This window comes from Cyprinodon tularosa, unplaced genomic scaffold, assembly GCF_016077235.1.
Source record: "Cyprinodon tularosa strain WSP-4 unplaced genomic scaffold, ASM1607723v1 ctg134, whole genome shotgun sequence".
Taxonomy (NCBI): Eukaryota; Metazoa; Chordata; class Actinopteri; order Cyprinodontiformes; family Cyprinodontidae; genus Cyprinodon; species Cyprinodon tularosa.
The window spans coordinates 344,057-367,808 of NW_024038158.1; the positions used below are offsets into that span (position 1 = coordinate 344,057).

Sequence of the window (23,752 nt, forward strand, 5' to 3'; positions counted from 1 at the left end):
ATAATTACTGATGTCCCTCTATTTGGAAATAAAAGTAAAAACATTATTTCTGATCCTCCAGATTTTCTTCCTGTATGTCATGTTTGACTCATGGAATGAAAGTAGCTACATGGTATATTACAAGGTTCAAAAGTATGCGATTCGAAGACTGTGCTCTAGTTTTCCTGTGTTTATTGGCAGTGCACATTTAAATAAATAAAATAAAAATACACGAAAGTCCACTACATTTGGCAAAAAGCAGCATGTATCAGACATGTAATTGTAAAGACATGAAGGTGATAATACAGTTTACCAGCTGATTGTCTGGTGTTGGAAATCTAATTTTAACGTAATTTAAACAGCAATCTGTGGGTCACGTACTGCACATATTTCTCCCTAATTCCTGAAACATATCAAGACTTAAAGCTATTGATATTTCAGACTGTAAACACATACATATCATTTATTTGATGAAATTTCAATTTCCTATTAAAATCAGCAACAACAAAAAAAAGTTCAGGGGGGAATACTGTAATCTACACTCTATTTTCTTTGGATTTAAAGGTATAGTGGAGGATTTTTGCGAATTTTTAAAAAAATACCTGCCCTCTCCACTTGCACATGCACAACCCTGTACGCGCTCCTGAGAGGGAACGCCTATTAAATCCGTGCAAGAGCGTGCATAAGCCCATTATGCCTCATGCACTCTGATGCTGATTGCATCGTTCATACAAGCCACTTTCCAAAAGAAGATTTGTGATTTTTTCACTGAGTCAGACTCCCCACCGGTAAGTGAAAACGGAGACGAGCACGTAGGACGGCCTTACGTAAACATATCATGACAATTAGGAGGACCACTTATTTAGATGATCGACCAGGAACAACAACATCCTCCACTATACCTTTAAAATGAATATCCACTCAAAAACCTCCAGCACAAGTTTTCCCTTTTTGGTGAATGTTAACATTTAGTTGTTAGCATAGGTAAGCACAAGGTCAGACTGGTTTATCTCTCCATAATCTTCGTTTTTCCTCAAAGGTTTTTGACGAAAACATTAAAATCATGTAAAAAGCTAACAGGTCAGGATCACTCACTACTCTATTAACATTTTTGAGTTATTATCTATTATATAAAACCTTTAAAAAATATTCTTTCTAAATCTGGGAAACTTGAAAGACCCTTAAATAAAGCCATCAGCTGTTATCAGAGTTACAAAAAAATGGAATTTTAAATATTTTTTTTCGATAATCTTTGGACAATATTTACACATGGAAGACTTCAATAAGTCACAAGCTAAAATACCCTCTTGTTTTTCGTAGTCATGCCCTGCTAAATTCATATATTTCAAGACAAAAGCTAAACAGTTAGTACAGCATTCCACTACAGCTACAGTGCCTTACAAAAGCATTCACATCCCTTGAACATTTCTGCATGTCATCACATTAAAACCACAGACATCAATGTAGTTTATTAATATTTTATGCCGTTTATTATATTTTACGTGGTAGACCACGTTTTAAAAACAAAAACAAGGTTTTCTGTTTTCAAAACCAAAACAAGGTTTTGATGGGCTACTGTATAAAACCTTGAACTCAATGCTATTCCCGACATTTTGAATTGAAAATGGATGGGAAGCGAAATGTCTTCAAACTTAAAAACAAAGTCCAGTGGATTGTTTTTTACTTTCTTTCTTTTTTTGGGATGACTATGACCCGGCTGACTGAGAATCGTCTCCAGCACCAGCATAAAGTACAAGGTAAATGTGGTGCAAAGGGAAAATTATACATCGGTTCTCAACTTTACTAAAAATCCAAAAAGTTCGGCATGCAATTATATTCATTCTATGTCCACCTGTGGTCAAATATCTTCTACGGCCCCCAACCGGTTTGCTTTGATCACAATTTCCCTTTATTAAGCCTCTTTAATAAAGAAGACGCATCCAATACCACCGCTGGGAATACTCTTGAAAGGCACTGTATAGTAAATAAACCCACAATTATATTCTTGTCAGATGGATAAGATAACAAACGCTACACTTCTAGGTCTTAGTGACCTCTATAGTTCCTGAGGTTTGGAGCTTTTAAATGTCTCTATATCTGCTTGACTTTAGATACGACTGAAACAAAAACAGAGTTCAAGGGGGAACAAATAAGGAAGAAGGAAGCCTCTGGATGAAGTTTGAAAGAGAAAACAAAACAAATCACATTAAACGCAAAGAGCAAAAGTCAAGAGATTTGGAAACAAGATTTTACAAGACTTCCACGCTCAAGTTGAAGACTGCAGCACACAAATGTATAAATATTGGCATATTTTGCTCCACTCAGCTCTACGTTATGTCAGAACAAGTACTGAGTTGCTAATCACTGTAGGATCCTGTCAGGCACTGATTTCACAGCCCCTCCTACATGCTACAGGGTCAGCTGAGATGGCAGGGAAGGTGTAGAAGGGCCTACACCCCACACTCTCACTCTTTAGCTGATTTTACTTACAAGCTACTTGTTTGACGTGTTAAAACAAGCTCAATTTCCACCCTTTCCTTAAAACAAACATTTTTGTGCTACAAGTCCACCCCCATATTCACATCATAGCAAAGGCAGTTTTTTCACTAGGGTTGTAAATGTCCATTTGGCAACAACCAAGGTAAGATTGGGTTATGAGGTACTACACAGACATAAGAGATTGTCCCAGGTCACATGACTGTAGTAGATTTTATACAACAGAGCTGCCTGAGCTCCTGTGTTCATGGTGGATATTTTGGAGATGTGAGTCCGCTCAGAGCCTGTGCCTGGAGTCCTGGCTGTAGCCTCCTGGGGATCCACGATTGCGGTGAGGCTTGTAAGAGTCCTGATAGGGGTCTTGGTAGTCTTCCTCCATCAGTGGAGAGTGGTCCCTGCTGTGCTGTGAGCCAGAAGACAGGCGGTTGCGATTCTTCCGTCCTCGTTCTATGTGATAGTTCTCATCTGCAGGCATCAGAGTGTTGCGCTCGACGGGAGAAAGGTCGGTTGTTGAGTGGTTGCTGTTTCGATTCTTCTGGGCCTATTTGACATAGAAATATTATACATGTCTATAAGTATGTATACACAATAAATACATGAATAAATGACACATTGCTATTTTTTTTTCCTATTGCCTGATAATAAATCAGACCAAACTTTTCCAATAACATACATTTAAAGCTCTGCTCACAGATTATCTGTGCAATAAAGTTAGGACTTTGGACATTGCATTCATTGTCATTAAAATGCCTTGTAACTGACTTCATGTTATGATTAAAATCACATTTTATTTGGAAGACCCATTTGCATCCACGCTTTAATTCCTGGCTTACTAGATAATGTGTTAATATTTGAAAATAAGGTTTTATCTAATAATGCGTTCACATCTCACTGCAAATATTCCATATAATCGTGCTTAGATGATGAACAATGCAATATCAGCAATCTAAAAAATGTTTCCCAACTATAAACTAGACTTTTCAAAATCTATAACTATTTTCCTGGGGTCTTGTCTAATCTTGGATTTGTTTTTTTTTAAATATCACACACGAAAGAGGTGTATTTTATTTGTTGCCTCTAAATAAATCCACAGCCGGGCTTCTGTTTAACTCATATTTTGTGACTCAGAAGTTTAAAAAGCCAGGACATTAAATAAAGGCTGTTTGAAATCATTTAAAGTAATTTTAATTTTATTATATTGCAAACTTTAAAGTTAAAGAAAAACAATCTGGGTATGAATATTCTGACATTTAGCAGCAGAGCTAATTTTGGTCTTCTGAACTGACAAAAAAAGAAAGGGAAGGCTTAATCTGATTAAATGTCTAACAGGGAAGAAATAAAGTTATTTGACATTTTAATAATTGTTTCATTTTTTAATATGAATCCTTTGATAAGCCTGTTACTTGACCCTGACATGAAGCCGACTGGTAAGAGCAGCGGTTTTACAAATTAGACAAAATAAACCTTTAATCTAATCCCAGCAAAAATGGTAATATATATGAAATAATTTCAGGATGATTTAGGCGCTTCTTTTGGATTTATAATAACCCTCCCAATGCAACTTGATTTTTAATACAGACACAGGGCCAACACACGCCAACACAACACAACTGACTTAAAACGCTGCTGCTTTAATTAAAACTAGCTGGATTAGCTGGTTTTCCAACGCTGCAAATCAGATGCAGAGATCTGGTATGAAGCAATCTTCCTGGACAGCTTAAAGCCAAAAAAGAATTCCATAAATGTGACAACAAAGACGTGTGACTCAAAGTATGAGAAAGGAAACAATGGCTTTTTTGACAAAGGGAAAACAAAGCCGTCTGATGTGATTCATTCTAAATGTCTGGGTGTGACGGAAAACAGGTTTTAAGTTCTACGGTACTGGAGTTAAACGACAAGTCAGAACATATGGCCAGCCTTATAACCATTGGGCAAGTTACCGTTTTTGATCACTTGCATACCCATTACAAATGGATAACTCCCCCATCCCTCAGTGAGGTCTAGAATTACAATATCTATATCCAGCCATTCAGCAAAGATACTGCTACATGGCTGTACATCTTATTCGATGAGCCCTTAAATTATATATTACCTACTGTATATTAAGTTTTCTAAGGCAGTATAGGTAACAGCCTGGGACTTGGGGAAGCCAGGAAACTGGTGGGAACCTGGCAAGCCATAAGAAAGCGCTACTAGCAGCGTTCTGTGGCAAGCATGGCCTCAGTAGATCCCTTCCCCCTATGCTGAAATTTCTGTCTTGTGTTTTTATGTGCTTTTCTTGTGCTGAGGTTTTTTTTTGATAGCGGTTTCCTGTCAAGGACGAAGTGTGAAATACGCTTTTTTCCCCTCTCTTCCCGAATGTGATGAATGGTTTGTACTGAAACTGAAATTTCTACCCCAATGTAAATTGTAGTTGACAATAAAGATTGATTGATAGATGGATTGATGATTGATTGAAGTTGGAAAAAAAATGTTAAAAAGCTAATCGAAAAGTTAAAAAGTTAATTAGCATAGTTTACAATTATATTTAGGTCTATAATCTAAAAAATGTAAGTGCCAGTATCAGCATTAATGCCTCTAAAGTTATGTTGCACCAAAAAAAAAAAAAAAATGTGTTTCTTTCACTCTCACATTGTTTTTCATGAATTCCTTATAGAAGCACTTTTGTTATTTTTATTAATATATTCCAGCAAGTTGGCGTTTCTTGTTATTATATTGACATTAATTTTTGCCGTCGAAATATCTGTTTTTTGAATGTTACAAATTTAATAAGGTCTTGTCCTGGATTCCCATAACACTAGTGACTTGAAATTTAAATTTTTTAAAGTATTTCACTGAGTGCCCTATAAAGGGTTAAAACATAAATATTTATTTTCCATTCAATTCAAAAACACTTGCAACACATTCAATAAGTGTCTACTCTAACAGAGGCCTAATTAGGGAGTAGGAACTTATGTGACAGACCAACATGAGTAGTGCACCATTTGGCCATACTTTTGAAAGGCTTGATTTGTAGGCCTATTTGGAATCAGCTTTTTAAAGAACAATCATGATGAGAATAAAAAACAAACAAACCTGACAGGTCAGACTTAGAGCTGAAAAAGCTTAAAGGAATATAGCAAAGAAATTTCAAATCTACATGGTAGTAACTTTTATGACAAATTGAAGCATCCCGCTGTCATGGTATTTTTATTTTTTTGTCTTTTAAGCTTTGTTTTTGCACAATCTGTTAGCATATAGAGTCTTTCTATGCATGTCTACCATAACAACATAATGTGACCTGGATTCAGCGTGCATTTGTATAATTGGACAAGAAGCTGAAGCAAAGGAGGCAAATGAGTGTGGAGCTCCCAGCGTAGTAAAAAAAAAAAAAAAAAAAAAAAGAAGTCCAAGATAAAAGTACTACAAGGTGCAAGATGATGTTTGATTCTGAGAATATTGCTGGGAAACAGTCAAATTATTGGGGTTCCCCAAAGCTGATGCTAAAGCTCAGGAAGCATTCTGATGGTGCTGTGAAGGTGATAAATATGTAAGGACATGTCCTTTCTAATAGGGCTTCTCATGCCAGTATTATGTTAAGCTCCATCCTCAGCTGTCAGCTTTCTGAGAGGCATTACAGCACAGTCAGGACTTATTTAGTACCTTGTGGCCACTGGCCACTATCTGTTTTTCTAGTACAGTAGCTCAGCAGTACTGCGTGTAAATGGCGCCGTGTCTGTTTACATCAGCTCATCGCAACCAGTTCTGATTGTTTATTTAGCCTGAAAAGAGATTATCAAAACACTATTAGGACGGATGCTTGGAGCATATAGCTTTGTTTTATCATAATCAACTGGATTCTGGACTTTTCGGTTTAAGCATATAACTTGACTATGTAGCTTTAAAGCAGTGTTTTTGGTTCTAAAACAACATTCTGACCTTTGACCTTTATCACAGAGCATAGTTCAGTAAGTCATTGTGAAACTGAAAGAGTGTGTTTGCAAAACTGCAAATATATCAAGACTTCCTTAACTGGAAGATAAGTGGAAATTAGTCTAAGAGGTGACAGGTTTAAGAGATCCTGCAGAAACCCAACTGCTCAGGTGGGAAAATATTTTGTTGTGCAATCTATGAAATTTGAACTGGTAGAAAGAAGGAATAAGGTTGAAAAAAAGTCCTGTTTTAGTTTTGCCACAAGGGATGTTGGAACCACATCCAGTGGAAGAAGTTGCTGTGAGCAGTAGGAATGGGAATCGAAAACCGGTTCCTGTTCAGAACCGGTTCCGTATTTTCCAATTCCATGGCATCGTTTGGCAGCTCGCTGAACGATTCTTTTTTCGATTCCCGCAGCACCAGAGCCTAGAGCGCCGGCTCTGCGGAGCACGACTTACGTCACGTTTTTTACGTAAGTTACGCAAGTTACGCAAGTTACGCAAGTTGGAAGAACTATTCGAGGAGGAAGACAACGAGCTGCGGTCCCTTTGTGAATCAAAGCCCCGTTTTTCCTTAGCCCAGAGGGTAGATCAGGAAATCCAGCTCTGTAAAAGCTTGCCCTCCATCCCCTGCAGGGATAGCACCACACTGTGGTGGTGGAACAAGCAAGATACGCTGCCCTTGCTATCTGGACTGGCTGAAAACTACCTCTGTGTGCAGGCTTCCTCCATCCCATCTGAGAGGGTGTTCTCCACGGCTGGAGACACCATAAGCGCTGAAAGATCCCGTATCCTTCCAGAAAAAGCAGATATGCTCATCTTTCTGCAAAAGAACTGTTAATTTTCCCTACTACTGTTTTATAATTAGTATTAGTATTGAGTTTGTAAGATTGTGCAATAGTTAAGTAAACAAAGTTGATGCTGATTATCAAACTGTTTGTTCTCCTTTTTTCCCCAAACTGGAATCGAAAAAAGAATCGATAAAGAATCGAATCGTTTCATAGAATCGAAAAGGGAATCGGAATCGTGAAAATCTTTTCAATTCCCAACACTAGTGAGCAGATAGGACCAACCTTAGAATGCTATTTGGCCTAAAAGCAAAATAAGATTTCAGAAAACCAAACAAACTAAGAAGAAATCCTCCCCACAGTTAAACATGGTGTTGGCAGTATCTAGTGGGGATGTAATTTCTGAGCTAAATCTGGTAGTGACACAACCAAAAGACCTATAGCTGTATTTAAAGACAGTTCTTCAGTGTGCCGCCTTAAATTCGCTCCTTACTATTCAGATTTAATTTTGAAATTTGGTTAAAAAAAAAAAATCTAAAAAGTTTTTTGATTTTCCTTTCTGTTTACAGTTGTGTTTCTATTACATAAACCCTCAACAATATATAGGATTTGTTGTAGTACTTGTATTTCTGCTTTTGCAAGGCACTACTTAAAAATCTCTCAGTTGTTTAGTAAAATATTACATTGTGCTCTTTGATTTTTCATGTAAGCCTGATATAAATTTTTCAATACAAGTCAAAATTGCGAAGTAATAAGTAATAAATTATCTATATCTATGTAGATATTAAGTATTTATTAATGGTATTAATTAAGTAAATGAGAAAAAGGCATTAAAGGTTTATTTGTCAGCTTTGACCAAACGTACTATTGAGACTACTTGAAGGCAAAAAGTAAAGTACTTAATTTTATATTTCAGCACCTATTGTTCATTTGCAGACAGAGAAATGTGATAAATGAGTGTACAATATCTTAGCATATTAAACAAGTAAATAGAAGCCAAGTTTGTGTTCAGCAAGATAAGTTTACCTGAATGGCAGCTGGATATGGGGAGAGAGCGGTGGAACCCAGGTTGCGTCCCAGCAGGGGGTTGAGTGGCGTGCTAAGCGAAGTATGGGTCGCACGCCAGTACGCCTCCAGGTATTCGGCCAGGTGTTCACAGGCATCTTCAAGTTGGTTCTCATCCAAAATAATATCAAACATCTCCTGTAGAGGGGGAAGGGAGAGAGAGGAATGTTGCTGGTGCGTGCAAATGTTGTTACTCTTGGTTGCAGATAGCAAAATCAATAATAGTATTCGCTGCTCCTCTGGATTTAAAAGAGTGATGGAAGTTTACTCACAGATGGACACTGTGCAAGTTTTTCAGCTGCGACAAGCTGCACGTTCAAGTGTTTGCTTTGAGACTTTCCACGGGATTTGATTAAACGCTGCAGGACCTGTTGATACATGTCAGCAGAAACAAACATCTCCAGATGTGAAATGAACACAAAGAAATCTCTACTATAAAAGCAAATTTTGGTGTTAAGTTTATCTATAAATTAACTATCAGATTAAGAAGAATAACAATATGAAACTATTTATAAAATAAAGTAGTATTTGTATATTTAAATAAATGTAATTGTAAATATTTATTTGAAATGTATTTGAAAGTTAAGGAACTTAAGTTTAGTTACTTGTTCATTTAACTTTAATGACTTTGTGGGTTTGATTCACAGCGGTTTGTTTAGTGTTGTACAGTTTATCATTTTCTTTTGTAGTTTAAGTGGAACTAATTAATGTAAGCTAACATACAAATCAGTATTTATTTTTCTTCTTTTGGGTTTGTTTAAAGGTTTTTACCTGCTTCTGGACCAATTGTAGATATATCCTGACACTCACAAAATAAATAGAGGATAAAAGGAAGAAAAATGTGTGGTCCTTTGAGTAAAACCCTGGTCAACAAAGTCTGCATCAATTTATCCATCCCTTTTCAAGTGGGGAAGCTGCATAAGATTAGAAATAACTTGACAGTAAAAACCGGCAAACAGTAAAAAACCGGCAAACAGTAAAAAACCAGCAAAAAACTGCTGAAGGAAAAAAGAAATAAGCTAATTGAAGGATCTTGTTAAAGAAGAGACAGTTACTGACATCAATTGTTTCCCTCATATCTGTGAACAACTGAGACTGATTTTAAAGATGGCAGAACTAGCTGATGGAAAGTCTGTTGAACAACTTAAGATGGAGAGAACGACAGCAAAGAGATTGTTAACTCGACTGATCAATAGCATAACTCGGATGCATGAGGACATGACTGAAGAAGAATTGAAAGACAGTTTCCACAGGCTCAACATAGAGGCTGGAAAAGTAATGGCAGCAAATGATGATCTTGAAGCAAGTCTCATTGCAGAAGTGGAATCCAAACTGAGTGAGGATGACGAAGCCACAGTAACTGAACAGCAGAGAGCTGACCTGGAAAAAACTGCAAAGGAATGCGAAGCAAAAGTAAGAGAAGTCAAATGCTTAATCCAGGAGACCCTGTGGAGAACCTTTGGAAGGACAGAACTGTTAATTGCACTTCAAGCAGCAGAATCAGAATGTGAACATGCTGCCACTATCAAACCAGGAGTGGAAAAGGAGGCATATGAATTCACTCTCAAGCACCTGAAGGAACTCTTAAAGGCTGCCAAAGAAGCTCATTGTCACTGGAAAAGATGGATCCCTCATGAAAAACGAGATGAAATCCAAGATCGGCTGGGAGGATTGGAACTTAGGGTCCCCAAGCTGGTTTCCAGGACAGCAGATTTCATTCATGCAAAATTAAAAGAGGATGAAGGAAAAGAGGAGCAAAGTGTAACTTCCCGAAATTATTCTTTACCAACCATCAAGCTAAAACCAACATCTCTCCCAAAGTATTTTGGAAACAAACGTGAGTTTTACAGATGGAGAAGAGACTGGGAAGCACTTCAAAAACAAGGAGAACCAACCGGGTCAAAGGAGGTGAAAAAAGCACAGCTGTTGGACAGTCTAGATGAGAAAATCATAAGAGACCTCCGCTTAATCTCCTACAGCACTCCAGAAGATATTTTTCAAGTCCTTGAGAATCGCTATGGAAATCAGACAGCTATTGCAATCGAAATTGTGGAGGACCTACAGAGGATTCCTGCAGTAAGAGGTCACCATCCAAGAAGAATTGTTGAATTAATTCAATCTGTTGAAAAAGCTCTGAAGGATTTAAGTGACCTTGGAAATACTGGCGCCATTAAAAATCCTCTGGTGACAAAGTCCATTGAAACTAAGCTTCCTGAAGCTTTGAAGAAGGAGTGGCTCGTTTATGCAACTGATAAAAGGAATGCTGTTGTACCAGAGAATCGGTTTGATCATCTCCTTGAATTTCTGAAAGACCAAGAAAATATTTATGAGCAATTGGAGCAACTGAGAGAGGAAGAGCCAAGTAGACGAGAGACCCGAATGGAGCAAAGACACGCCAGAACCAGGTCTGTCAAAGCAGTTGATGACTTTGTGAGATGTGTTGTTTGCGGCGATGGAAAACACAGAAAAAGACTCTACTTTTGCAAACAGTTCAGAACATTAACATTAACTGAGAAAAGAGCTGCTGTCAAGAAGGTAGGGGCATGCAGTAAGTGTTTGGAAATACATGATGATGAATCATACTGCAAACCAGGGTTTTTGTGCAAGAATCAAAGCTGCAGGAGTGGGGATGATCCACATCACTATTATCTATGCCCAAGTGCTGAAGCTAAGAAAAGCATCACACCCCAGAGGAGGAACCGAATGGGCCCAGAAGAAGACAAAAGTAGCAAAAAGTATACAGAAGATCAAGAAGAATTTCTTAAGAAATTATCACCTGATTTGGCCAAACATTGCAGAGATGTATTTTCAAATACGGCCTCTAGAATTTTTAAGACCACTCAGAATCAGATAAATCTCCTGATGGATAGTGGCATGCAGGAACTGCCAGTTTTAATGATGCTTCTTGAAGTAACTGCAAATGCTGGACAAAAGATCGGCACATTAATTGATCTGGCGTCAGATACAAATTACATAACACACAAGGCTGCAAGCAGATTAAATCTCAAAAGTGAAGAGATCACGCTCATTGTCCATGGAGTTGGAGGGATGAAAGTTTGTGTGGAGACAAAACGTTACCTCTTGAAGATTCGTGTGAAAACCTCCAAAGGCACCCTTAAACCTTACCAGCTTGTTTGTTATGGACTCGACAGCATTGCAGACATTCATAAACACGTGAAGGCAAAGCAGCTGCAGAGATTTTTTCCAGACGTACCACTGGATGAACTTGAAAGACCCAGAGAAATAAGCTTACTTATAAGCCACAGGGAAGGTCAGTTGACACCACAAAGAATTAGAGTTGTGGGGAACCTTGTATTGTGGGATGGGCCCTTAGGAAAAATGGTTGGAGGAACTCATCCAGAACTGTTTGAGGAACTGTCCATGAAGGCTCATACTACAAAAACACATTTTGCAAGGTCAATGAGGACAGCTGCTGTGAGATATGAAGAATTAATTCATGAGATCCCACAGCACCCGCCATTAAATCATCAGGTCTCCATCCAACTTAACACATCAAAGACTGCAACTACAACCCGAGATTTCTTGCAGTGGTGGAAATGGGACAGTATCGGCACGGCTTGTGAACCCAAGTGTGGAGGTTGTCGTTGTGGAAACTGTCAGCCAGGAGGAAAGGAGATGACGCTCGCTGAAGAAAGAGAGCTTGAGGTGGTGAAGGAAGGCCTCACTTACAATGAAGGAGACAGCCACACAGCCGAACCTCACTGGCATGCTAGGTACCCATGGTTAGAAGATCCAGCATCCCTGCCAGACAACAGAAATGCAGTCAAAGCTACATTCCTTAGAACAGAGAAGAAACTGGCTAAAGAGCCTGACTGGAAAGCTGCTTACACTGAACAAGTGCATGACATGCTTCAGCGTGGAGCTGCAATTAAACTGTCTGAGGAGGAAATCAACAAATGGAACGGCCCAGTGTGGTACATAAGCCACCTAATTGCTCCAAATCCACACTCTGTGACAACTCCTGTGAGACTTGTGTGGAATAGCAGTCAGAAATTTAAAGGGATAAGTATGAATGACCTACTGATGAAAGGCCCAGATGTCCTAAACCCGATCCGTGCTGTCCTATTAAGATTCCGAGAAGGAGCTTATGCTGCATTAGGAGATATAAAGAAAATGTATAACTCCGTTTGGCTGGAAGAAAGAGAAGTTCACCTGCACAGATTTATTTGGCGTGATTCTGAGGATGAGGAACTTGGAGATTATGCAATTACAAGAGTGAACATTGGAGATAAACCTGCAGGATGCATTGCACAGTTGGCGATGCGAGAAACTGCAAATTTGCCCCCATTTATTCATCTTGCAGAGGAGCGACAAGTCCTTCAGAATAACAGCTATGTTGACGACATTCTAACATCCCACAATGACCCAGTCAGGTTAAAGGAAATCACAGAAAATGTGGAGCGCATTCTCAAAGCTGGAGGTTTCAAACTAAAACCGTGGGTATTTTCTGGGCAAAGTGGGAGGAGCAACAAGCAGGATGAAGTGAAAGTAAAGACCATGGTTCTACCGAACCAAATGCGGGATGAGGACAACAAAGCACTTGGTCTGGGGTACATGGTGGAGGAGGATAAACTCCATGTCATGTTCAGCATAAATTTCTCAAAGAGAAAAAAGAAAATGCGACTTGGACAAGACCTCGAGTTGGACCAAATCAGAAGTCAAACACCAAACCCTTTGACAAGGCGAGAGCTCCTCAGTCAGGTGTCTGGTCTGTATGATCCAGTTGGCTTGGTAACACCTGCAAAACAGAAGGGTGCAATCCTGGTTCGGAAAGCTTTCCAAGAGGCCAAGAATGTGAGTAAAGAAGTAAAAGACACCTGGGATTTGGCACTTTCAAGTGACCTTAGAGAAGATGCAGTCAAGCTCTTTGAAGAGTACACTCAGCTTAGTAAGATCCAGTTTGCTAGAGCATTAACTCCCTTTCATAACAGTGGTAACCCTTTAGCAATTACATTCTCAGATGGAAGTGAATGTTCTTATGGAGCAGTGTTGTATCTGAGATGGGGATCAGCTCCAGACCCATCCATTAGGCTGGTGGAATCCAAGGCTAGGGTTACTCCATTAGAACAAAAAGGTGAGGCTGTTAAAGCAGAGATGTGTGGAGCAGTATTCGCATCACGATTAAAGAAGTACTTTGAGATGCATAGCCAAATCAAAGTTCAGAGGTGGTATCACTTTGTTGATAGTCAAACCATTCTTGGAGCAATTCAAAGAGAAAGCTACGGTTTCCAATCATTCTTTGCAAATAGGATTGGAGAGATTCAGAGCAACACAACAATCCAAGATTGGTGGTGGATTCCTGGGAATCAAAACATTGCTGACATCATTACCCGAGGAGCCAGCCCTCAAGATCTTGGCATTGACTCTGAGTGGCAACAAGGCCCAGCATTTCTAAAGTCCCCAGTTGAAATGTGGCCAATTAAATCATCTAAACAACTTGCCATCGATGCAAAAGGAAGCATCACCAAGTTGCAAAAGAAAGCATTTATTGCTGTGACCACAAGAACTGGGATAAAGGAATCAGAGCTCAAACAAGAATTACATCAAAATCAAATGGAGGTCTTGGCAAAGAAGCAGCGGCCACCTATATCTATACAGAACCTGGTAGATGTTTGCCGCTTTAGCAGTTTAACACGACTGGTCAAAACAATTGTCTGGGTTTGGAGAGCAGCGAAAAGATTCATGAGGAAGAATCAAGCTCTAAGTAAACCAAAGTGGGAGGCAGTCTGCTCAACAGGGGTAATCTCTGTGAGAGAACGAGAAGGTGCTCTCAGGGACATTTTTCTTGCTGCTCAGATGGGTGCCAATTTTCCTGACACAACCATAAATAGGTTGGTGGTGTATCAAGAAAAGGAGTCTGGATTATTACTCTGTGGCGGCAGAGTACAGATCTTTAGAGAAGACAGAGCTGCAGTTCCCATCATACCCTATGATGCCTGGGTATCAACGTTGTTGGGCCGAGAAGCTCATAATGCTGCACATGATGGAATTGCAGGAACCCTACTGAGGATGAGGCAAAAAGCCTGGGTTGTAAAAGGACGGAGGATAGCCCAAAAGATTGTTGACAACTGTATGGTCTGCAGGAAAACTCGAGCTCTTAAGTGTCAGCAGTTGATGGGTGATTTGCCACCTGAGAGGGCTGAGCCTGCTCCTCCCTTTAAGTTCACTTCAGTCGACCTCTTCGGGCCTTATCATGTCAGAGATGACGTCAAGAAAAGGGTAACGATTAAGGTCTGGGGAGTCGTCTTTTGTTGCATGGCCAGTAGAGCTATTCACACTGAATTGGCAAGCTCGCTTTCGACTGAGAGCTTTCTGATGGCTTATCAGAGATTTACTGCAATCCGAGGTCATCCACAGAAGATCTGGTCTGATGCAGGCACCAACTTTGTTGGAGCAAAACCAGTTTTGGAGGAGCTGTATAAGTATCTGCGCACCCAAAATATATCAGGTTTGGAAGAAACTGCAGCAAAGAACGGGACTGAGTGGGTGTGGAAAATCCTCCCTGCAGACTCACCTCACAGAAATGGAGCTGCTGAAGCTGCTGTTGCCATTGTGAAAAGAGCTTTCCAGAGTCTTGGTCAAGGATTTGCACTAACATTCAGTGAATTTCACACAACTCTCTATAATGCTGCAAATCTTGCAAATGAGTGCCCAATTGATGCCAGAATACAGAGTCGAGAGGGTTATATACAGTACATCACACCTAACAGTCTTTTGCTCGGACGGGCATCTCAGAGTGGCGATGTGAGACTGTTTGATTTTTCCAACTATTCATTTAAGTGACTTGGAGCTATGCAAAATGAGGTTACTAAGTTCTGGAAAAGTTGGAGGCAGCTGGCTGGTCCCAACCTTTTTGTGAGGAGCAAGTGGCACACTTCCCACAGGAATGTTGCTGTTGGGGACATTGTCTGGTTGTGTGACCAAAATGCCCTTAGAGGACAGTTTGTACTGGGCAAAGTTGTAAGTGCTAATCCCGACAAGAAAGGTGTTGTGAGGGATGTAAATGTCCGGGTTGTCCCAAGTTATTGCACTCCCATAACAAAACATGTCAAGCAAAAATCAGTTCATCCACCAAAGAAAGATAAAATGAGGACCACCATTCTTCACAGGGATGTTAGGAGGCTCATCGTCTTAATACCTGTAGAGGAACAAACGGAAAGTCAAGCTATAGAGGAATAAAACTCAGAGATACCAAATACGACAGTGGAAATGCGACCTTCCCATTGGTTCATGGAAAGATCGAGTGGGAGGTGTGAAGTCAAATGAGAAAAGAGGAAAAAAAAAAAAAAAAAAAGTGCACTGTTTCACACGGACCTTTAAGAGGGACGGACAATGGAGGAAGGAGCAGAGGAGAAAGCCAGACAAAGAGAACAAAAGTTTGGGACTCTCATGATTAGAGATCCTGTTGGACTTGTGCAGATCTGGATGAACTTGTAGACGGGTGGAGAGGCAGCCGGTAAGAAAAGCTGTAATTTATGAGATTGGACTGCAAAGTTACCTATGTTCCTCCAGCCTGGCCTTCAGTTTGCCATTAACACCAATTAACAGCTGAGGAGGTGGATTGTGGTGCTAAAGTTGTTTGATTTTATGCTTGAACTTATTGTAATTTTGTTAAATAGCAAATTTTGGTGTTAAGTTTATCTATAAATTAACTATCAGATTAAGAAGAATAACAATATGAAACTATTTATAAAATAAAGTAGTATTTGTATATTTAAATAAATGTAATTGTAAATATTTATTTGAAATGTATTTGAAAGTTAAGGAACTTAAGTTTAGTTACTTGTTCATTTAACTTTAATGACTTTGTGGGTTTGATTCACAGCGGTTTGTTTAGTGTTGTACAGTTTATCATTTTCTTTTGTAGTTTAAGTGGAACTAATTAATGTAAGCTAACATACAAATCAGTATTTATTTTTCTTCTTTTGGGTTTGTTTAAAGGTTTTTACCTGCTTCTGGACCAATTGTAGATATATCCTGACACTCACAAAATAAATAGAGGATAAAAGGAAGAAAAATGTGTGGTCCTTTGAGTAAAACCCTGGTCAACAAAGTCTGCATCAATTTATCCATCCCTTTTCAAGTGGGGAAGCTGCATAAGATTAGAAATAACTTGACACTGTTCCCATATTTATGTATTTCCACCATCAAATGTTAACCTATTTGATTGTATACATAGACTACTAATACACAGTGGAATATCATTTTGAATTAAAAAAATTAAATAAAAGTACAACTCTGAAAAATGTGGAAATTTATCTTATACTTAATACGCCTAATTTAAATTGTATGAAACTAACTATACTAATTACACATCATACATGTAGGTCAGGGAGGAGATACAGTATTTAGGATGCTGAAACTCAGATCACTGCTTAATTTATTATTTACAAATGTGTTTTATGCACTTCTCAGCTGAGCTAAAATACTGTGCACAGATGGCATTAAACAAAGAATCAGCCAAAAGACACCTATGATAAGCTTTAAAGGGCTGTGAAGGAGCTCATGGAGGAGGTAATCTGTCCAAAGGGGAACAGTTTGAGACTCCACAAAACTATTTGTATGGAATACACACAAAGAAAAAGTCTAATTTTAAGTGACAGTTCACCCTGAACACCATCCCCATATCAAAACATGGTGGTGGCAGCATCAGGCTGTGGAGATATTCATGCTTGCCAATAATTCATTACTACTAATGCATGTCCTACTTCTTCAGATTTCTCATTTATAGATCTTATTTGCAAAAAATCAACAACAAAAAACAAGCATCTGACAAAAATGTTCAATGTTCAATCATTTCTTTTATCTATTATTATTTATTTATTCTTTTCCTTGTACTTCATTTCACGTTACTTTGTGTCAGTTATTGAGTTTAAGGTACAGTAGTGTTGTACAGACAGTAATCTGCTTGCAGTCTTACCTTAGGGGATGACACCTTAACATGGACAATAATTGGAGCTAATGAGGTCTTGATAAGCTGTGCTGGGTGATTAATGGTATCTGCATCCAAAACCACGAGCTGCAGAGATCTGGCCAATTCAAAGATCCTTTCTATTTCACTTTGGACCTCAGCTACCAAAAATAAGAGCATACAACAAGGCAATTATCAACTAAAAACTATATGAGACGAAACACAGAACATTAATTTGCTGACACACAGACAATAAATGCACATCATTGAGTGGGATGATTCCTGTAGCTTTACCAAGGCTGGAGCGGGTGTTGGATCTCTCAATGAGGGCCCGCTTACTGGGGTTGTTAAGTACTGACCTCTTGGCTAACGATATATCAGCGGTAACCCTCGTGATGGATATCCTGCAGCAACACAACATAGGAATGTCACAGAGTAATGCTTGCAGCACAATGATGAGTTCATGATGGTGTTTTGATGTTGGCCTGCTTACCTCCCATCAAACCTGTGTTTCAGGAAGTCAAACAGCGCTTTCTGCATCATATCCGTTACCTACAGCCATAAGTGACAGAATGGGACAGATGTAAAAACACTGAAGGATGGGAAACAGAAAATACACATTTTGCTCTGCTTTGTCAGACAAATGTAAAGCAGATTTCTTCTGCTTTTACAATTTTGATGCTAAAATATCAAATCATCAGACTAAGCCCTCGTCTCCCAGAAGGAGCAACAGAACAATCCAAAACCCACCATTTGTCAGGGCTCCAGTCTGTGTGTTTGTTTTTTGAGTTTTTCTCCCTTCCTCCAACAGGAGGCGCCTGGTTCTGGTCTGCCTCCTCACACACCTGCTGATGGTTACCTCGTTAACGGAGTGCTCTTAAGCTGCTGATTGCCACTACCTCGACGCCAGAGTGTTTGCCAGTTTTGGGTACTCTAGCCAAACTGAGTTTTTGCTGAGTAAGACTGAGGCCCCGTCCACACGAAGTCAAAACGAACACGAAACGCTAATATTTTCCAGAACGTTTGTCGTAAAGACGGAGACGTAAAATAAATGTGATCGTCCACACGAATGCATGAAAATGCTGCAAAATGTATGCCAGGCCTGTAAGTGGCGCTGTGGTGCCAAAGCAAAAATAGGCGACGAAATGTTGGGCATGCGCACTAATATTTATACATGGTTGCCCTGCGGGTCCATTTTCGTGGTTAAGTCAAATTCAGGTGCTGAACTATGTCATCGATATTGCTCTGTTCTTCCTGGAGATATTCCAGAAGAAGAAGATTCTGTTGTAAGCCCGACAGCAGGGTGAGTAGCATGAGCAGCAACCATTCAACACAGTACGGCGCCATTGTTGTTGTGATACTGTGTCGCGCATGCGTGTTTAGAGGCGACGCTTTGACGCATGCGTGTAAAAAAAAAAAGCGGTTAGAGCTTAAAAATGGAAACGCGAAAACGGCGTTTCAAAATCTTCCCACTCTGAAGGCTGAATAAAAAAAAGATCGTTTACAGACCCCCGAAACGCTGGCTTCGTATGGATGAGAGGCTGGTTTGGTGAAAAATTTGTGCGTTTAGGCCAGGGTTCGGCTTCGTGTGGACAGGCCTGACTTCTTATCAACCTGAGTTTAAACATTGTTTTTGCCTTGCCTCTCGGCAGGAAGTCAACCTGCAAACTGGATCTTTCGGACCTTCACTCCCTGGAAGGATCAACTGAGTCTCAAACTGAGCTCGGGATTCAAACTGGAGGTTTGGATCCACTTTCCCAAGGAGGACGTTGAGTTTACACACTGAGCAAGGGAATCATCTCCACTATGACCCGTTCAAGTACCGCAGGAAATCTGAGTGGCAGTCAGTTTCTCCGTTCACCTACAAACGACCACGTTCTGGGTAAACCCTGTTCCGCCCTCCACCGATTCAGACAAACACTGGAACAACAGCATACAGACTGGAGTCTAAGATTCAACAACTTCTCTGGAAACATGAGTCAGCAACCTGATCCTCTTCTCCAAGTTCACAAATCAAATTTCCCACTGAGCCTGAAAATGTGTCTTCCCCTCAGTTTTCAGTTCCGGTTGAGCAGAGTTCAGAGCTACACTGCTCTTTGCATTATCACTTCAATAAAACCTGTAAAACCTTTTCCCCTGGTCTCTCTGTAATGGTTTCTCTGCATTTGGGTCTCATCTTTAGTTAATCATGACACCATTGAGCCAAAATTTAAATGCCCAAAAATACTTCATGAATGTTTTTTATTTGCGTAATCAAAGTATGTGTTTTTATCAGAAGAGCAGATGGTTTCTGGTCATGTCAAAGCATCTCCATATGACTGCATTTAAACAATTCTGCAACCGAAGGGGGGATTTGCTTCACAATAATTTAAAAGACTCACTGTCAGCTATCAAAAACTCTGGATGTTCAGCAAGATAAGTTCATCTGTATTTGCTTTAGGATGTGATTACCACAAATGGTTTGGTTGTTTTATGATTTTTTCCTCAGAAGAAATGAAAGAAGCATTTGCTTTCTGCATTGTTTCACCTCTTGCCTGTCTGATGGCAATTTGTTAGATTATCTGAAAATTTTAGTTGGCTCAAAAAAGCAGCAACTAAATCTTATTTCTTCTTCACATCACAGTGCTAAAGGTAAAAAATAAATAATGCAAGCAGGAGATCAATAAGCAATTATATCTACATTGGCTTACAATGTTTGTTCCATCACATGCATGCTATTTTAAATCACTGCAAAAAAATTATACACATAAACAAAAAGAAATGATTCTGTTATCCACTCTGATGCAGCGTATAATGATCCAAATCAATGCATTACACAATTTACGAAGCTGGATCCTCCAATATGCAAAGGGAATTGAAGAAAATGATTAGGAGCTGAGATGAACTGTCTACAGGAGAGTTACTGGAGCAATAACATTACAATTCATATCTGATGGTGTAATTTGAATCAAAAGCCCCAGGAAAAGACAAGCGAGGAAGTATAAAACTGGAAAAAAAAAAAAATCTTAATAATGGCAGCAAATCTTGTTTGGATCAATGCAATAATATTCTCCTAATTTCTTCCAAACTTACCACGCTGTTTTTGTGTGTGAATAAATATCTGTTTCTATACTTAACGGACTGGCCTGCTTTTTAATTGCATTTGATCTAATCCTTAGGAAAACTGTGGTCACATGTTATGGCGGAGGTCTTCAACAGGGGTCCGCGACCCCTAGGGGGCTCACGGAGGTACTGCATGCGGAACGCGGGAGTTTTGCTTAATAGACTTTTTTTTTTATATTCCCCCCCTGCAATTTTTTCCACTAATTGAAATGTCTTTAAATCCACATTAACATGAATTCAACACATTGTAATAAACAGATAAATGGACGCAGAAGATGTCTTTCAGTCATCAATGCGCACATTCAGTCCCATCAACCATGAATCAGAATCAGAAATACTTTAATAATCCCAGGGAGAAATTACTTTCGTCACATTACTACATATGTAATAGAGTGACTATAGGACCAGTTTGATATAACACAATTACATATAAAACATATAATTGGGGCCGACATCTGATCCCAAAATTGGATGGGTGCATCTTTACATGTTATAAACATAAAATCTATTTTAAAAAGCTGCACAAAATGCTTAAAGTATCAGATATTATAGGAATAACGTATCTAACTGAACTTACCGTATCTAAAAAAAAAAAACGTTATTGGTCAGGATGTCCAATGACAAGATCTAGTTTGAAAGAAAATAAATTTCAGGGTTTTGGCTTTGAAGGTTAAAAAAAGCTAACTCAAGGCGGGAATAACATTTTTTGAATTTTCAATCCAGCTGATTTGACCAGATAATTTCCCCTAAACATTAAGAAAAAAGTATTTTGGTTGCTTTACCCAAAGATGAAGAAATGAATCAAAATCAGACAACAATATTCTTTCCAGCTGTTCCTTAGATTTATTAAGATAGGCTTGATAGTTGCTAAGGGGTTTAATGAGGTTTGTCATAGAGCATGGAGCAAACAAGTGCAAAGACTGAGGTTGTTTGAGTTTGTGAAGCTTATATATCCTTAGAGAAAACTCTACAGCAACAGCTGTATCATTCTAATAGGAGGCTGACACACTGGACAGATCTATTCATCATCTCCTACTAAACGATACAATAGCTTCAGTAGACATTCTGTCTGCTCTTACTGTACTTTAGGACTGAGACATCGCATGGGAACAACAAAACCCATAGCAACAGACGCGGGAAGCAAAAAAAAAGAAAAGATTTAGGATTTTTTACCACCCACCCACTTAATTTCAAAAACCCTTAAAATGGTTCACATTATTCTGTGTTTCTAATTTCGACCCATGCTCCACTTTTTCAGACTGACGCAGTTTACCCAGAAGGTTGTTACCAAGGCAACACCGGAATGGGAGGCGAGGAGCGTGATTCCATGACAACTGACTTCAGTGCTCCCCGTTACCTTTCTGGGTGTGCATTTCCAACAAACAAACGAGCAGATTTGATTTTAATGTTGTGATCGTGAAGCAAATGAACAAAAGTCCCCTGCGGGATGAGCACACTGCAACCAGTAGCTCAGATATGTTATTTCAGATAGGAAACCTCACAAATAAATATAATAATTACAATATATGAATAAATCTCTGTGAGCATTAGAAAAAGAAGAGGCTTAGAGTTACCTCGTAGCCTTTAAGGGATGGTCCTACCAGGACCACCGGCCTCATCGAAGGAACCACATCATATGGAGGGACGTGTTCAGCCTGGAGGGGGGAGAGCAAATAGTTACATGATCACATTATATTAGTGTCATCCCAACTCTCTACCTCACCATATATTCTTCAAATATATCCTAATGTAAATCACATCTGGCTATTTCATACCAAAGCTTGGCTAAGTTGTAAAATGATTGTGAAATAATCATGAATTTATCTATTCTAAGCACAAAACATGAGCCCAAAAAAGATTCACATGTCTGAAAAGCTAAGATAACAAATGTCTTTTTATTCTAGTATAATTAATAATTAATATAATTATATAGCATAATTAATCTAGAGGGGCGAATGCAGACTTCAATTTACAAGTAACTCCAAGACTTATGTCTGCTGGCCCAAATAAGTCAGTGATGACAGTGAGGGAGGCAAAAGTGTAATGGTGCCAGGTGCTTTTAGGGGCACGGTAAACCTGGAACTTATTCGTCTGCCACCCCTAAAAGTTACACAGTGTTGCTTTAATGTCTGACTGTAGCTGTAATATGACAACATGCTAAAAATTGTTTTTTTTATATATATATATGTTCCTTTTGTATATGTGTGCATATTTTTTCTAGGTGCTCAAAATAAGTAACTGAAAACTAAATAGTGTAAAGATGTATAAATGGCTGTTTAGAATCTGGCCCAACTACCTCCAATTAATCATCAGAATTGACAGCATGATTAAGAACATGATTAAAAAAGTTATGACATTTATTTTCACTTACCACTTTTTGTTTCTGCTTTCCTGAAATTAAAAACAGTAATTGATATAGTATAAGTGAACTGTAAAAAGTGCTTTATACAAATAATATAAGAGAAATAGCAACATCAGAGTGAACATAGAGACAGTTAAAAACAGTATTAAAAAGAATATGTGTATGTAATTGAATATCAGATAAATATTTATGGGGTAAAGATAACTGTCATAGGAATAATAATAGGAATTTCAAAAGGTTACAAAACAAACCACTGGACTTTGTTTTCCAGAAGACATTTTGCTTCCCATCCAGAAAGTTTTCTCAATTCAAAATGTGTAGAGTAATGTTTGAGTTCCAGGCTTGTAGGATGGCTCAAACAAAAGCCTTGTTGTGGCTTAGAAAACATGCAAATTGTACCAAAAAAACAGGTCCACCCCTCAGTAAAGGGGAGTCGTTAAGGTCGTTGTTGGCCTGCGAAACCCGATACTGGCCTATGCCTCTTAAAAGGGAGTCATTAGGGTCATTGTTGGCCTGGCTGACCAGGTGAGATGTTTTGGTCCCCCCTAATGAGGACTGAGATGATAGCGGTAAGGAATCAACTCTATCACTGCGTTGTAGATTTTTACAAGCTGGAACCTGAGTCCTCCTCCTCTTTTTAAGGTTATTTTTTTGTCTTAACATACATGTCAATAAGAATGTATGCTTAGAAGCTTGACTTCATAAATGTAAGCCAATAAATATGAATAAATAGACAAATAAAATTAATAATAATAAATGAATAAATTTGGTGCAACGTCTGCTGTGAAGCGTGCGCTGTCCCGGTCTGTTGTGGTGAAGAGAGAGCTGAGCCAAAAAGCAAAGCTCTCGATTTACCAGTCCATCAATGTTCCTACCCTCATCTATGGTCATGAGCTTTGGGTCATGACTGATAGAACGAGATCCCGGATACAAGCGGCTGAAATAACTTTTCTCCGTAGTGTGTCTGGGCTCTCCCTCAGAGATAGGGTGAGGAGCTCAGTCATCCGGGGGGGACTCAGAGTAGAGCCACTGCTCCTCCACATCGAGAGGAGCCAGTTGAGGTGGCTTGGGCATCTGATTAGGATGCCTCCTGGAAGTCTCCCTGGTGAGCTGTTCC

General features: G+C 39.1%; 1 protein-coding gene across 3 annotated transcripts in view; it reads right to left on the bottom strand.

Moving 5' to 3' along the window:
- Positions 1 to 1,685: 1,685 nt before the first annotated feature.
- The window catches only part of cacnb4a (calcium channel, voltage-dependent, beta 4a subunit), a 68,663-nt gene continuing 46,596 nt past the window's right edge, over positions 1,686 to 23,752 (bottom strand). For all 3 annotated transcript variants that reach the window (XM_038277732.1, XM_038277731.1, XM_038277734.1), the window contains 8 exons: positions 22,645 to 22,664; positions 21,848 to 21,928; positions 17,665 to 17,723; positions 17,466 to 17,575; positions 17,181 to 17,332; positions 8,512 to 8,607; positions 8,201 to 8,377; positions 1,686 to 3,016 (listed from right to left, as the gene is read on the bottom strand). In XM_038277732.1, the coding sequence (XP_038133660.1) occupies positions 2,753 to 3,016; positions 8,201 to 8,377; positions 8,512 to 8,607; positions 17,181 to 17,332; positions 17,466 to 17,575; positions 17,665 to 17,723; positions 21,848 to 21,928; positions 22,645 to 22,664 (959 nt within the window). In that variant the 3' untranslated portion in view covers positions 1,686 to 2,752. The remainder of the gene's footprint in view (positions 3,017 to 8,200; positions 8,378 to 8,511; positions 8,608 to 17,180; positions 17,333 to 17,465; positions 17,576 to 17,664; positions 17,724 to 21,847; positions 21,929 to 22,644; positions 22,665 to 23,752) is intronic.